The sequence below is a fragment of the Lepidothrix coronata genome, unplaced genomic scaffold (genome assembly GCF_001604755.1).
Source record: "Lepidothrix coronata isolate B3197 unplaced genomic scaffold, Lepidothrix_coronata-1.0 Scaffold10, whole genome shotgun sequence".
NCBI lineage: Eukaryota > Metazoa > Chordata > Aves > Passeriformes > Pipridae > Lepidothrix > Lepidothrix coronata.
Window position 1 is genome coordinate 10,223,822 of NW_016690190.1, and position 13,412 is coordinate 10,237,233.

A 13,412-nucleotide genomic window follows, 5' to 3' on the forward strand; every position below is an offset into this window, starting at 1 on the left:
GAGACGCGCCCGCCCATTGGGCAGGGCCGCCGCCAATCAGCGGCCGCCTTGCATCGCCGCGCGGACGCGGCGCCACGCGGTGATTGGCCGAGGGGCGGTGGCGGCGGAAGGGGCGGGGCCCGGGGCGGCTCAGGTGGGACCGGGGTGGAGGACCGGGATAAGGGACTGGGATAAGGGAGCGTGTCCCGGCACTAACTCGTGGGCTGGGCGGCGTCAGCCCGGGCTAGGGCTAAACCCGACGTGCCTGAGGAAGCGACAGCGAGATGCGGAGAGTCCTGCTCCGCCTGCACGGCCCCGGCAGCCTCTGTCCCTTCCTCCATCCTTCCCTCTCTCCTTCCCTCCATCCGTCCTGCTCCGCCCTGCGCCCGATGAGCGAGTGCTTCTCTGCTTGTCCCTGGTATCCTCCCTCCCTCTGTCCGTCCATCACTCCCTCCATCCATCCCGCTCCCCCCTGCCCCGCACCTGCCGTGCAGGTGCTTCCCTGCCTCCCCCGGCAGCCTCCCTCCCTCCGTCCCTGCCTTCCTTTCTTCTCTGCCTTCCTTCCCTCCCTGCCTCCCTCCCTCTCTCCCACCCCGCCTAGCAGGTGCTCCCCCGCCCGGCCGTGCCGGCCCCGTGCCCGCAGCTGATGTTCGGGATGGAAAAGGCTGAGACGGCCCGTGTGTTTATTCCGGCATTGGGACGGGTTGCCCGGGGAGGTGGTGGAGTCGCCATCCCTGGATCTGGCGCTGGGTGATGCGGTTTAGGGGTTACGGTGGTGGACGGTTGGACTGGATGGTCTTAAAGGTCTCTTCCAACCTTCATGATTCCATGATTCTGTCAGTATCCCTATATCCACACCTCCCTGCTGTCGCTTTGGCTCTTTTATGCCCTCCTCTTAATAGTTTCTTGTTGTTTTTCTTTTAAGGTGACCTCCCAGATTTCCGTATGGGGGATTTTGTACCCGGCTGAACTCCCGCTAAGGTGACACATCCTGCTTGTGTAATTTCAGGGTTCTGGGCGTGATAACCTTCTGTTACCATCACTTCTCAGGGTTGGGGCAGGAGGGGTTTGGTATGGAGGCTGGATGAAGGAGGAGTAACAAGGTTTCCAGTACTGGGAAGGTGTTTTCTGTCGGTGCAGAGTGGGAGGTGATGCTGGTGACTCACCTGTCTGCCTCAGGCCGTTGTGTGTCTGCTCAGAGGCCTCTTCCCTGCTCGTGGGCTCTTTAGAAATGGGATAAATTCACAGGAGCTGAACTGTTTTTACAGTGGGGTAAATCTGCCAGATGGACAAGATACTCCCACTTGCCTTTCCTCCACTGTGGTTTGTAAGCTCTGAGTTTAACTTAAGTTTTATGAGCTCATATTAAGTTTTCAGGGTGAGTCAGTTGGCACTTGGGGGTCTTTGTTGGCAGTGGTGGTACAGAATTCTAAGATATGCTGAGCTACTGCTTTTAGAGACAGGCGCTAAATTAAAGACTTGTGGAGCTTTAGCAGCACAAAGGGAAACTTCCATAGGTAATTTTCATTCCCTTCCCACTGCTTGGATAAGAAAATGGCTCATGTTTCCTGGGCTCTCAGCCCAGTGATATTTGTGGGGTTCATGTTTACTGGGCAATAGCAGTAGTGTAATGCATTTTACAGTGTGTCTGTGCCACTCCTACTGATTTTCTGGATGTCCCTGCTTGCTCTGTACTTTGGGGACACTAATGTTTCCATATATGTTTGTGCAAGTGACAGGTGGTATAAAGACAGAACTGTGTAGCTCAAATTTTGTGTGTGACCTGGACACTGCTGAGTTATACAATAGTCAACTTCATTCTGAAGTGGGAACTTTTAACTTACTTTTAATCATAACCTCTTCTGGCAAAGTCAGTGTTTTATTCACACGTTATCTTTAATCTATATTTTCTCCCTGTTTAAAGGAGTACAGCAAAATATTTGTTATGGTAGAATCAGCTGACAGTGAGGATCTGCTGAATTTGTTCCCTTTCACCTTCCCTTGGCTTCCATATATGTAATAGTTCAGAATTCAATAACAGAGAGAACATCAAATTTCTTAAGTTTGATATTGTTACCATATGATATGACAAAGAATGTTGATCAAAAAATGAGCCAATAAATAGAATTCTAAGTTAATTTCACTGATGATCTAATAAAAACTAATCCCCCTTCTCTGAATCAAACTACCTTTCTCCATCTTCCTAGCAGATTCTCTAGGTGTTATGGTGGCTGCTTCTTTATAATTTGTTCAGGCTTTTCTGTAAAATAGTATTTGAAGAGGCAAATAAAAAGATAGGTCAAAGGTATGTGAGTGAGTGGTCTGTGTATGACTCTCAGAAAATTTGTGGCTTGGATACTTATCACTTGGATTCATTTAGAAGGCTGTCAAGCTGTTCCCTTGGGAATTGGTTGTGAGTTTGTCCCTTTTGAAGAAAGGAAAAAGCAGTTGTCATCTAATGGGGCTTGTTTATGTAAGGAGATTAAATGAACCAGTACTTAAACTGTTATATTAACATCGATGTTAATGAAGAATCTCTTGCAGTAAACTTGTTCTAAGTTTAGAAAGTTTGCTTACAAAATATAGTTTTAAATTTATTGATTTTATTTTCTTCTTAGTAGCAGCTGCTTGGTTAAATAAGGTCTCCCAAGGATAACATTGTTAATCTCCAAAGATGACAGCTGTTGCAGGTAATCCACACTTAGTACTCAATATGTTCATTTTGCTTTCTTTTAGCTGACAGACACTGTCTCCTGATGTTACTGCTTGTTATTTGTATGAATGTAATGTATGCAGAAAAGAGTTTGTGGGGTCTATCCTATTATACTTCAGATTTGAAGGAAAAATTTCTTTTACTGGCTAACTTTTATTTCCTAGATAAAAACTAAAACAAAATGCCCCATCCCTGGAAGTGTTCAAGGCCAGGTTGGATGGAGCTCTGAACAACCTGGTCTAGTGGGTGGTGTCCCTGCCCATGGCAGGGGGCTTGGAATGAGATGGTCTTTAAGGTACTTTACAAACCAAAACATACTATGATGACAATCAAGCTTGTCAAGGAAGTTGCTTGGTTTTCAATATTCTGAAAACCTGCTTCATATTTTAAGATACTTTTAACTCCTGCTGAGGTAACAGTGGGCATTTAGGAAGACAAATGTCCCTACTTTGTGCCATTTGAAAGGAGGATATCTTTTTCCATATCATACATGTTTGCTTCCACGAGCACGTTATCGTATCTGCTATGGTTGGATGAAAATCTCTTATTTTGGGGGTTGTCGGGGGAGGAAATGATTTCTTCTTATGGTTTTCCAACCTGACTCTGAAATAGTGATACACACTTGGCATTCAGGGGTGTGTGTTAACTATTCTTTTAAACCCTGAGGACTGGATTCTAGAATGCAATCTGTAATTCATACAGATGCATAATAGGAAGTAAAGAGGCAAATTCACTTATGTAGCCCAAGATTTTAGGGAGTAGTTACTCACTTTTTTTCAGATGTGTAGGGTTGCTTGTCTTCAAAAAAGTGTTTTTTCTCCATATCCAAACCTTGTTGTTCAGTAGATCCTCTTGTTCTGCATAGGAGGGAGATCTTGATGTGTGAAATGTAGCTTTTTGAAACGTCCCTATTTCCACACCCAGAAGACTTTAACTTGCTGAGGTTAATGCTGCTTCTCACATGTAAATGCTTTCTATTAACAATGTTCTCATGTTGTGCTCACCTTGGGATTGGCCTCATCCTTGTGTTCATTGGAACTCTTGCAGCTTTAGTATCAGGCTGCAGTGTGCTTTCCACTGCTTGACATGCAGCTGCAGGAAAGAAAATAATTCCAGATGTTTCTCTGGAGAGGCACTGCTTTTGAGAAACTGGATTTTTATTTTTTTTTTCTCTATTAGTCAACACAGGCAATGATAGTGTTGCATATCTCTCATACAGTGTATCAGAGATGACAGCTTACAGTGCACCTGTGTGTGTATGACCTCCTAACAGAAGAAATAAGTTTTTAAGCCTTGACAAGTATTTTTACATGGCATGTACACTGTTAGATGTTATCATCTTCTCAGTGCCCCTGTCAGGCTGTCTGTCTCTCCAGATGCTTTTTGTTTATGTTTAGTTTGGGATTGTTCTCAACCAACAAATTAAATGCAATTTAAAACTGGGATTAGCACGTTACCGAAATCTCTGCTGTGCCTTCACCTTGCTTTTCCTTGCAGTGCTAGAGGAGGTGCTGGCTTCCATTGAGAATGAGCTGCAAGCAGTGGAGATGCAGATACAGGAGCTTGTGGATAAACAGCAGGAACTCATTCAAAAGAAGATGAGAGTGAAGAATCTGATAAAACAGTCCTCAGGAGACGTGGAGGCAGGTGGAAGTAAAGACACCGAAACCTCAGCCGAGGCATGGAACAAAAAAGGTTTGCAGAGTCAAATTCAAATATCTTAACAGAGAGGTAAACTAATTCAGTAGGGGAAAGTGCATTCATAGAGAGTTTTGTTTGGATAATTTTATTGTCCTATTTAATTTTCATCAGCTGGGTGACCTGCTATCCTACATGGGGTAACGTTTGTACTCACTGGACATTTCTAAATACTAATCTGAGTTCTGAGCAGAATTATTACAAGAATGGCTTGTCACAACTACTTCTATTCTTTCCTTGTTGCAAAGTCACAACTTGATTTGATTTGCTCTAAGAATCCCAGAGTAAATTTTTATTGCAATGCTCGTGTACTTAAATTATATTGCAGGGCTAAGAGTTGGACTCGATTCTTGTGGGTCCCTTCCAATTCAGAATATTCTGTGATCCTGTGATATTGCAATACTTACATTCCCACTTTGTGCTCTAAAAATAATTGCTCTGGATCGTCTCAAGATTTGAGAATAACAGTTTTGCACTCTGAGTTCTTTCCTGCTTGAGTGGGTAGGACATTGGTGGTGTTTGACATGGGTTATGCAGCTTCACCATCGTTCCAAATTAATGCAAATTAGATAGATGCTGACTGCCAAATTAATGTAGAATACATTAGTATGGTGGAGTTAGTGCAAGAGGCAAGTGCCCCATGGTGGTCTGAGGGCTGCTGTCCTTTTGGAAGTGCTGTCTTTTCAAGTTCAGAGATCTTGGATAGTTGGTGGGTCTTGACCACATTATGCCTTGCCAAATTTGACTCAGATATTTTAATTATTTTTCCCTTCCTTTTTTACTTCAATTGCAATTTGGAAATGTCTGTATCTATTGTATGTATTTGCTTTTTTTGCTTTTTAAAAAAATGAAATTATTGTGTAGTTTAATCCATATTTATCTATATTTGAGAGAACTGCTATGCATATGTAAGAATACTGATACTTTATAATTGCAAATTGATGCTATTGAACAAATTATTTGTTTTGGGTAGCTCTGTGCCTAATTCTTTCCTCTTGTGCTTTGAAAACCAACATCTTTGCAATCCCATGCTGAGTGCACATTGAATAAGAGCAGTGGCTAAATTTAGTCCCAGTATAAAGCTCATGGAAGTCAGTAGGAAGCTTTTCTTGGGTATAGAGAGCCTGGGATCTTGGCTGTGCTCTTTGTAAACTTCTTTGTAATGTCCCAGAGTTTAATTCTTGTATTGCATGTGGTGTAACCTGGGGTTCCCACAGCTTTTCTGCATTTTAATTTTAATGGCATGAAAAAAGTTCATACCATTGCATCTGAAACTTAAGTTTTTTACAATATTATCTCTTTAAATAATGCAGTCTTTAGCTCTTTATTGAAAAAAATACATTGGAGTGATTATTTTGGGGAAGATTAAACTTTCCCCCCACCTTTTTAGTAAATGCTTATTATTGATGGAATATATGGAAAAAAAAAAAGGCATCCCTGCTTCATTATACTATTTGTAATTGCTGCATTTGTATGAGGGAAGGGTTTGGACAACTGTTGCAGGGCTCAGGGTCTGGTTTGATTTATTTCCAGGGTGGGCTTCTCATTTCCAGTTAATTTTGGACTAATGAGTTAACATGGTCATTAGGGCTTTGAAGTTCTTCATCTGCTTGTGAGTTTTTTTGCATTAGTTCACATTTATGTGCAATGAGAGCTTTGATCTGGGGGTGGACTGTGTTTACATTTTATAGAGTTTCCAAAAGTCCACCCTAGAAACTGGTTTAAATGGACTCAGGCTGTGTATGGCTTTTTCTGTGCCATTACTGAATCTTTAAACACTTTCCCAGAACTTAAAATTGTGTTGCTTCCTGATTTAGTTATTGAATATGTAAATTACCCTTCCTTCTTATATTTCAACTTGCTTATGAAACATGTTTGTTGTTGTGGTTTGTTTTTTTTCCCTTTAACAGATTTTCCATGGTATGAGAAGATAAAAACTGCACTGCAGGGCAAATTTAAACTCCAGAAGTTTAGGTCACTGCAACTTGAAACAGTAAATGCTGCAATGGCAGGAAAGGATATATTTCTTGTCATGCCTACAGGTGGTGGCAAGAGCCTTTGCTACCAGTTACCAGCTGTCTGTTCTGATGGTATGTAAGGAAAAAAAAAGGACATACATAAAGAAGTGCATTTATTTTCTCTCTTTTATAGGTATGTGGAAAATGACCACTATGCTGGTGTCTGATATCACAGTATGGGGGGGAAAAAAGAGCAACTGCATGAGATAGATTTGCTAGAAATATTTGCTTTACTCTCTTTATTTTCTCTGAAGGAGCAATAGCTGCTTTAAATTATTTAAATCTAAATCATATCTCCAAGGCACATATTTCATCAAGATTCTACTCAATGCATTTTATTATTAAACACTGAAAGAACTTTTAAAAAGTTTGTCACTATTTTTTCTTTCTTTCCTTTTTAATTCAATACACAGACTGTAAAGTATTGAAGTATGGATATCTATCATTTGTCTCTTCCACTCTGAAGCTTGAGCTTCAGATTATTTGGGATAATAATTTTTAAAAATAAGTATCCAGTTCTGGTTTTTAAGCTTTTTTTGGTGGTTTTGTTTGATTGGTTTGATTTTGGTTGGTTTTTTTTTTTTTTTACATAACCCATCCAATTGCATGGAACTTTATTTATTTACAAAGACCAAATTTACCATTACCTACCACTGCTTAGTTCTGTGGTAGATTTCCCTCATGACTCAGATATCCAACTTGCTTTGGTTTGTATATTGATTTTTATACTCTGTTTGTTGCAGCTCAGTTGCTTGTGGTCTAGATCCTAAGAGGAGGTGCATGTGATGGACATTTAATAAGAATTATCCCAGTGTGATCTGGCACTCACTTGTCAGCTATTTTGGAAGGGAATCTGCTGCTGTGTATGAAGCTTAAGCTTACATTTGGCAGTTTCTCGAGAGCAGGGCTGATGCATTAGTAAAAAGTATTAGAGGAGATATTTGTGACATGTGAAGAGTTCAGTTGGCACAATGATTGATTGTTACAGGTTTCACACTCGTGATATGTCCTTTGATATCTCTTATGGAAGATCAGCTCATGGTTTTGGAACAGCTTGGTATTTCTGCAGCTTCATTAAATGCCTCGAGCAGCAAGGTATGTTTAACTGCCAAGTCTTCGTGGTTTTTGTGCTGTATGTGCTGGTGTCTCACCTCAGTGTTGCTTGTCAGTATTGAATGGATGACACAGATTTACCAGCTAATGTTGTTCTGTCAACAGTATCTTGCCAGCAAGGTGCTGTGATATGGGTAATGTGAGTGAGTATCTTTTGTTCTTGTTTTAATGACATCAACAAACATGGAAACCAACAGCTTCCATGGAATAAATAGGTTTCTTGGGGCTGTTTAGAGGATGTGAAGTACCTTTGGCTGGTGTGTGTTGTAAATTTTTACTTGGTTTCTAGGCTTGGACTAGGTGATTTTTGTCCACTAGTAACATGATGAGCCCTGCAGGCTTTGACATTACTATTTATCTCTCTTTAGGATGGAAAGATGTTCGATCCAGAGGCCAAAAAGCAACTTATTTCCCAACTTAGTCTGTTATTAGTCAATTGCTTTTTAAAGTAAAATATATTTTCCTGACTAGCAGGAGGCTGGGATCATTAACTTTGCACGTGACACTGGATTTGATAAGTCAGTGGCTTGATGCAGTGTGCAAACTTGAAGCCTACTTTGAGGCAAAGCACTTTGAAAATTCAGTAATAAAGACCACGGTTGTGTGCAAGAAATTATTTTACACTTGTAGTACCACTGGCATATTTGGTACATTATCATGGCAGGGGGGTTGGAACCAGGTGATCTTTCAGGTCCCTTCCAACCCAGGCCACTCTATGATTCTGTGATGATCATGCTTCTACTGTATGATCAGATTATGGCAGAGAATTATCCCAACTGCCAACTGTTACAGTTTACTGGGAAAATACTGATACCACATGATGAAGCAAAGACAAATATTCAATACTCTGCCTTTTCAAAGTTCCACCAGAGATTTTTCCAAGTATTAAAATGAACATTTTATATATAACAATCTTCTCCAGAGGCTTACAGTAGTGGTAAACACCGTGTAACAGTTTGTCAGTCTCTGTTAATTACCCCTTCTGAATTGCTAATCACCTCATAAGAGCCTTAGCACTAAGCAACTTGAGCGTGCTGTCCCAGTTTGTTACCCGCTGCTGTCTCCTTTTGTTTTGAACAGGAACACGTGAAGTGGGTCCACAGCGAAATGCTAAACAGGAATTCACAACTGAAGCTCATTTATGTGACCCCAGAGAAGATTGCAAAGAGCAAGATGTTCATGTCCAAGCTGGAGAAGGCTTACCAGGCCGGGTGTCTGGCTCGTGTTGCTGTGGATGAGGTCCATTGCTGTAGTCAGTGGGGCCATGACTTCAGGCCTGGTATGCTCCTCAGAAACCCAGTCTGCAGGGTTATTCAGGCATAATTGGGCCTGAAATAAAGCTGCTTTCTTCATGTGTTGAGTAAATTCTTAGTGTATCACTAGGACCTCTGTTGGCTCAAGGAATTTAATTCACAAATGACTGTATCCTTGCCCAGGAGCTAAGTGCGTGCAAATAGGGATGATTTCAACTTAGATTTTTCTGTCAGTGTTCTGAAAAACTCCTTATTCATTTCACTTTAATTGGAGCTTCATAAAATCAACGTTTTTGGCTGCTGTCTCTAATATGGACAGTACAGTTATCTTTAATCTACTGCTACATGAAAAAGTATCATTCTGTGCACTGTTCCCTGGCACTTTGGGTGACAGAGGTAGAGCACTTTGTAAATTCATGAGATATATTTTAACCACCTCTAAAGCAATTGGAAACAAATGCCCTTGACTTGCAGGGGAAGAAAGTGTGCTTCAGTCTCTTCCCTGTCTTGGCAGTTGTAGAATATTGTTACTGGTTACTGTTTCTTTGCCTTTGAAAGAAAACCTGATTTGAAGCAATATGACCTGTAAAATCAACCTTTGCAGTTTTTCTGAACAGTGTTGTCAGAGCCAAGAGCCATGACAGTTAAACAGGCAATGTGGCATTTGGATATGCACCTCTGGCTGCGTTTCTGTTTTAAGGCAGCAAGTGATTGTCAGTATTGAGCCTTTAAATTCTTTCCTTATTACAGTCTGGTCTGTGTATCCAAATTCCACATTGCTTATTTATTAGCAAAGCTGTGTTTACTCAAAAGCTGTTTGTAAAAACAGATTGGCAAAATAACCCAAATACTGGTTAATGTGATGCCACTCACTTTTCCTAACTTGTCTGATAATTGCAGCCTTCCAGTACCTGAAGGGAGCCTACAAGATAGATGGAGAGAGACTATTTACAAGAAAATGTAGTGACAGAACAAGGAGAAATAGCTTCAAACTGACAGAAAGTAGGTTTAGATTAGATATTAGGAGAAAATTCTTTACTGTGAGGGTGATGAGGCACTGGAACAGGTTGCCCAGAGAAGCTGTGGATGCCCCATCCCTGGAAGTGTTTAAGTCCAGGTTGGATGGGGCTCTGAGCAACCTGGTCTAGTGGAAGGTGCCTTGCCCATGGCAGGGGGGTTGGAACTAGATACTTTTTCATGTTCCTTCCAACCTAAACCATTCTGTGATTCTGTAAAATTGAATTAGAAGACATCTACTTTGGTAACTGCAGTATTATCCCACTGGATACTATCTACATAAATATATTTTTTAAAGTTTGGATTTGTGGAGAGAAATCTATTTCCACATTTGTTTTTCTTTTTTCTTGCTTAGACTACAAGTCTCTTGGTATCTTGAAAAGACAGTTTCCCAATACTCCCTTGATTGGATTGACAGCAACAGCTACAAATCATGTTTTAAAGGATGCTCAGAAAATTTTGCAGGTTCAGAAGTGCATTACCTTTACTGCCTCGTTCAACCGGCCCAACCTGTACTATGAGGTAGGTCTTTGTTCAGCTGCATTGCTGTCGTGTTGCCTCCTGTAAGGTACAGCTGATGAGTTTTAGAGTAGATTTTTTTAGACTAGATTTTAATAATCAACAGCTTTTTAGTGATTGATGGTGTTATTTGATTGCTTCATGTTGCTGAACCCCTCTGCCGAGGGGCTTGGGCTGCTCTGTCTGTGTGAGCAAGGCTTAGCAGACAGCAGAGTGTACAGGAGAGAGGCAGGCAGCAGGCTCAAACTGCTGCAACCTGCTGGAAAATATGTCCTCTGATGGCAAAAATTATTGTGTCATGCTGCATTTTCAATTTGGCCACGGGTTCTTTTATTTTTCTAGATGATGAGGAAAACTTATGGGTTTGTTTTTCTATGGACTTTTGAGTTGTAGTCTGACTGTACACAAAAAGAATTTTTGTTAAATGGCAGAATAGTTTTGTTTGTCATACTGTAAGAAATAGAATAACAGGATTGTTTGACACACTGTGTGCTCACTTGAACTCTGACATATGTGTATTTTACTTCTGAGGTTCGGCATAAACCTTCAAATAATGACGATTTCATTGAGGACATAGTTAAAACCATTAATGGAAGATACAAAGGACTGTCAGGTAAAAAATGTCAAAAAAAGTGCACATATTATTTTTCATAATCTTGAATGTTACAGATGTTGGGATGTTTTCAACTGATCCTGAAATGTGTAAAGAAATAAATTCTACCTTCACATTTACATTAAGGATCCAGCATTAGAAAAAAATGAAATTTCATAAGATCCATACCTTGAACAGTTTCTCTCCTCATTTATTAGTGTTTAAATCTCTTTACTGCCTACTTGTATCTTTTGAAGTATTGAAATAGAATGTTGATGTATATAGAACAATGTTCACATAGATAGGAATAACAGGAATTTTTAAGATCATAAAAACATTTCTACATGTGTCATTGAATATCTGTGTCAGGAGACTTAGTATCTTTGATGCTTCTTTTTCATATTTGATTATATGATTCATCTATTATTTAGTGCCCCCAATGGGTGTTATAGGTTGATTCATGTTGAAAGCAGAACTGTGTAAGTTGGACTTGGTGTAATCAGTGAATTATGTATTGCAAATTAAGAGGAGGGACATTTTGCAAAGGCAACAGAACCTGGTTTTCTGGAGCAGCAGTTTATCCCTGTCTCTGCTGTGAGCTCTGTGGATGTGACGAGCAGCTTCTAAGGAGCTGTGCCAAGATGATCACAAGATGATCATGGCCTTGTGTGTAATCCCTGACTTAGCCCAGACTGACTAATGACAAAAAGCAGATTTATCTGAAACCTCAGGTGAGATGCCATAGATGTCATAAGGAACAGCACCTCTTTACATAAGCTTTCATAAGCATTGTCCTCCATTAACATTAATAGAACACTCCTATGATTGTGTGGATTGACAATCATATTTCTTCTTTAGCCTACAAGTCCAAGCTGATAATTGAGGTTTCCTTCATGGATACAAATACTGCAGACTGAATAGACACAAAGACTGTATAATTCTTTTTATGCATTATTTTTAAGTTAATAAAACTTTCACAATTGTTTTTGAGTGTTGGAGATTGTTTGGCTTTTTCAAGGCATTACAATGATGGATCTTTCACTTTTGTGCAGGAATTGTTTACTGTTTTTCTCAGAAGGATTCCGAGCAAGTTACTGTGAGTTTGCAGAAACTGGGAATCAAGGCAGGGACTTACCATGCAAACATGGATGCTAAATATAAAACCAAAGTTCATAAAGGATGGGCAGCAAATCAAATCCAGGTTAAGTAGATACTTTTCTTGGACTTATGTCTCATTCAAACAAATTGTGTTTTGGTACCCTGATGGTTTCCTAATCTCTTTTTTTCAGGTTGTAGTGGCAACTGTTGCTTTTGGCATGGGAATTGATAAACCTGATGTGAGGTTTGTAATTCATCATTCTATGAGCAAATCCATGGAGAACTACTACCAAGAGAGTGGACGTGCAGGTGGGAAATGGCTTTTGCAAGGCCACCATTTACATCCATTACACCAGTAAAATTGTACTTCAATTTTTCAGCCATTTGTGCAAAGTCTCTTGTCTCTGAGACAGGTTTCAAAGTGTATAATGACACTCTGCCTCTGTCAAGAGGCTTTAAAGCAAATATAAACTGCATTCATGATCTCAGGCCTCTGTTGCAGTATAACAAGGAGTAAGTGGGTACCCAGCCCTTCACTCAGCACTTTTTAATTACTTGATTTTTATGACAATCGGTGGCTTACCAGAATGGATGTATGATTTTTTTAGTTATTTTCCTATGTCTAGAAACTGGGCTGTGTGATTTGCTCCAGTTGTCTCTAGATGATGTCTAATCATCATATGAATTTCAGTGACCACAAGAATACAAGTAGGATGGAAAGTGTGGAGCAGGGAACTTTAAGGAGTGATCACTGTATAGCAGAATAAATAGCTGTTATGGCTAAAAAAATGTTTAGTGGTGTTCTGGTTTTTTGATCTTATGCATCATTACTTTTTCAAAAGCAGAGTTGAATCTACATGGAAAAAAGCTTTTCAGGGACCTTGAGGGGCAACTGGTTGAGATTTTAATTTTGTGTTCATTTTTATGCATTGCAGGTAGAGATGACCAAAAAGCTGACTGCATTTTGTATTATGGTTTTGGAGATATATTCAGGATCAGCTCAATGGTAGTGATGGAAAATGTTGGGCAAGAGAAGCTCTATGATATGGTATCTTACTGCCAAAATATGAACAAGTAAGTTACTCTGGTGGCTTGGTTGTTTAGTCTTTAAATAGTCTATTTTTGTTGGGTTCTTTAGAGGGCATTTGAAAAAAAAAAAGCAAAACAACCCAAAACAAAACCAAAGCCCAACCCATCACCAAACAAAACCACTCACAAGAACAAACTTGCCAGCTTCAGGATAAAATTTTGGAAGAAGTGAAATACCTGTCAGCCAACACTGTTTGGATTTCAAATCCCATCCAGAGGAAAAATTGGAATGCTTTGGTTTTTACTCTAATGTACAAGTGTTTAATGGCCATATAGAAATCCACATGTGCTTAATGCTTTATCTACTGCACTGAACTATTGAG

The 13,412-nt window shown here is 40.1% G+C and overlaps 1 protein-coding gene across 5 annotated transcripts in view; it reads left to right on the plus strand.

Moving 5' to 3' along the window:
* The first annotated feature begins 121 nt into the window (after positions 1–121).
* The window catches only part of RECQL (RecQ like helicase), a 20,357-nt gene continuing 7,066 nt past the window's right edge, over positions 122–13,412 (plus strand). For 2 of the 5 annotated variants that reach the window (XR_001873115.1, XM_017804849.1), the window contains exons 1-12: positions 122–397; positions 905–960; positions 2,601–2,669; positions 4,190–4,387; positions 6,301–6,480; positions 7,397–7,503; positions 8,602–8,800; positions 10,147–10,313; positions 10,842–10,923; positions 11,955–12,103; positions 12,192–12,309; positions 12,936–13,074. Coding sequence is in view for 1 of the 5 variants with exons in the window: in XM_017804849.1 (XP_017660338.1) it covers positions 2,654–2,669; positions 4,190–4,387; positions 6,301–6,480; positions 7,397–7,503; positions 8,602–8,800; positions 10,147–10,313; positions 10,842–10,923; positions 11,955–12,103; positions 12,192–12,309; positions 12,936–13,074 (1,355 nt within the window). In the remaining 4 variants the exon portion in view is untranslated. Of the gene's footprint in view, positions 398–904; positions 961–2,597; positions 2,670–4,189; positions 4,388–6,300; positions 6,481–7,396; positions 7,504–8,601; positions 8,801–10,146; positions 10,314–10,841; positions 10,924–11,954; positions 12,104–12,191; positions 12,310–12,935; positions 13,075–13,412 lie in introns of all 5 variants that reach the window. The other 3 variants (XR_001873116.1, XR_001873118.1, XR_001873117.1) reach the window with 3 other exon arrangements.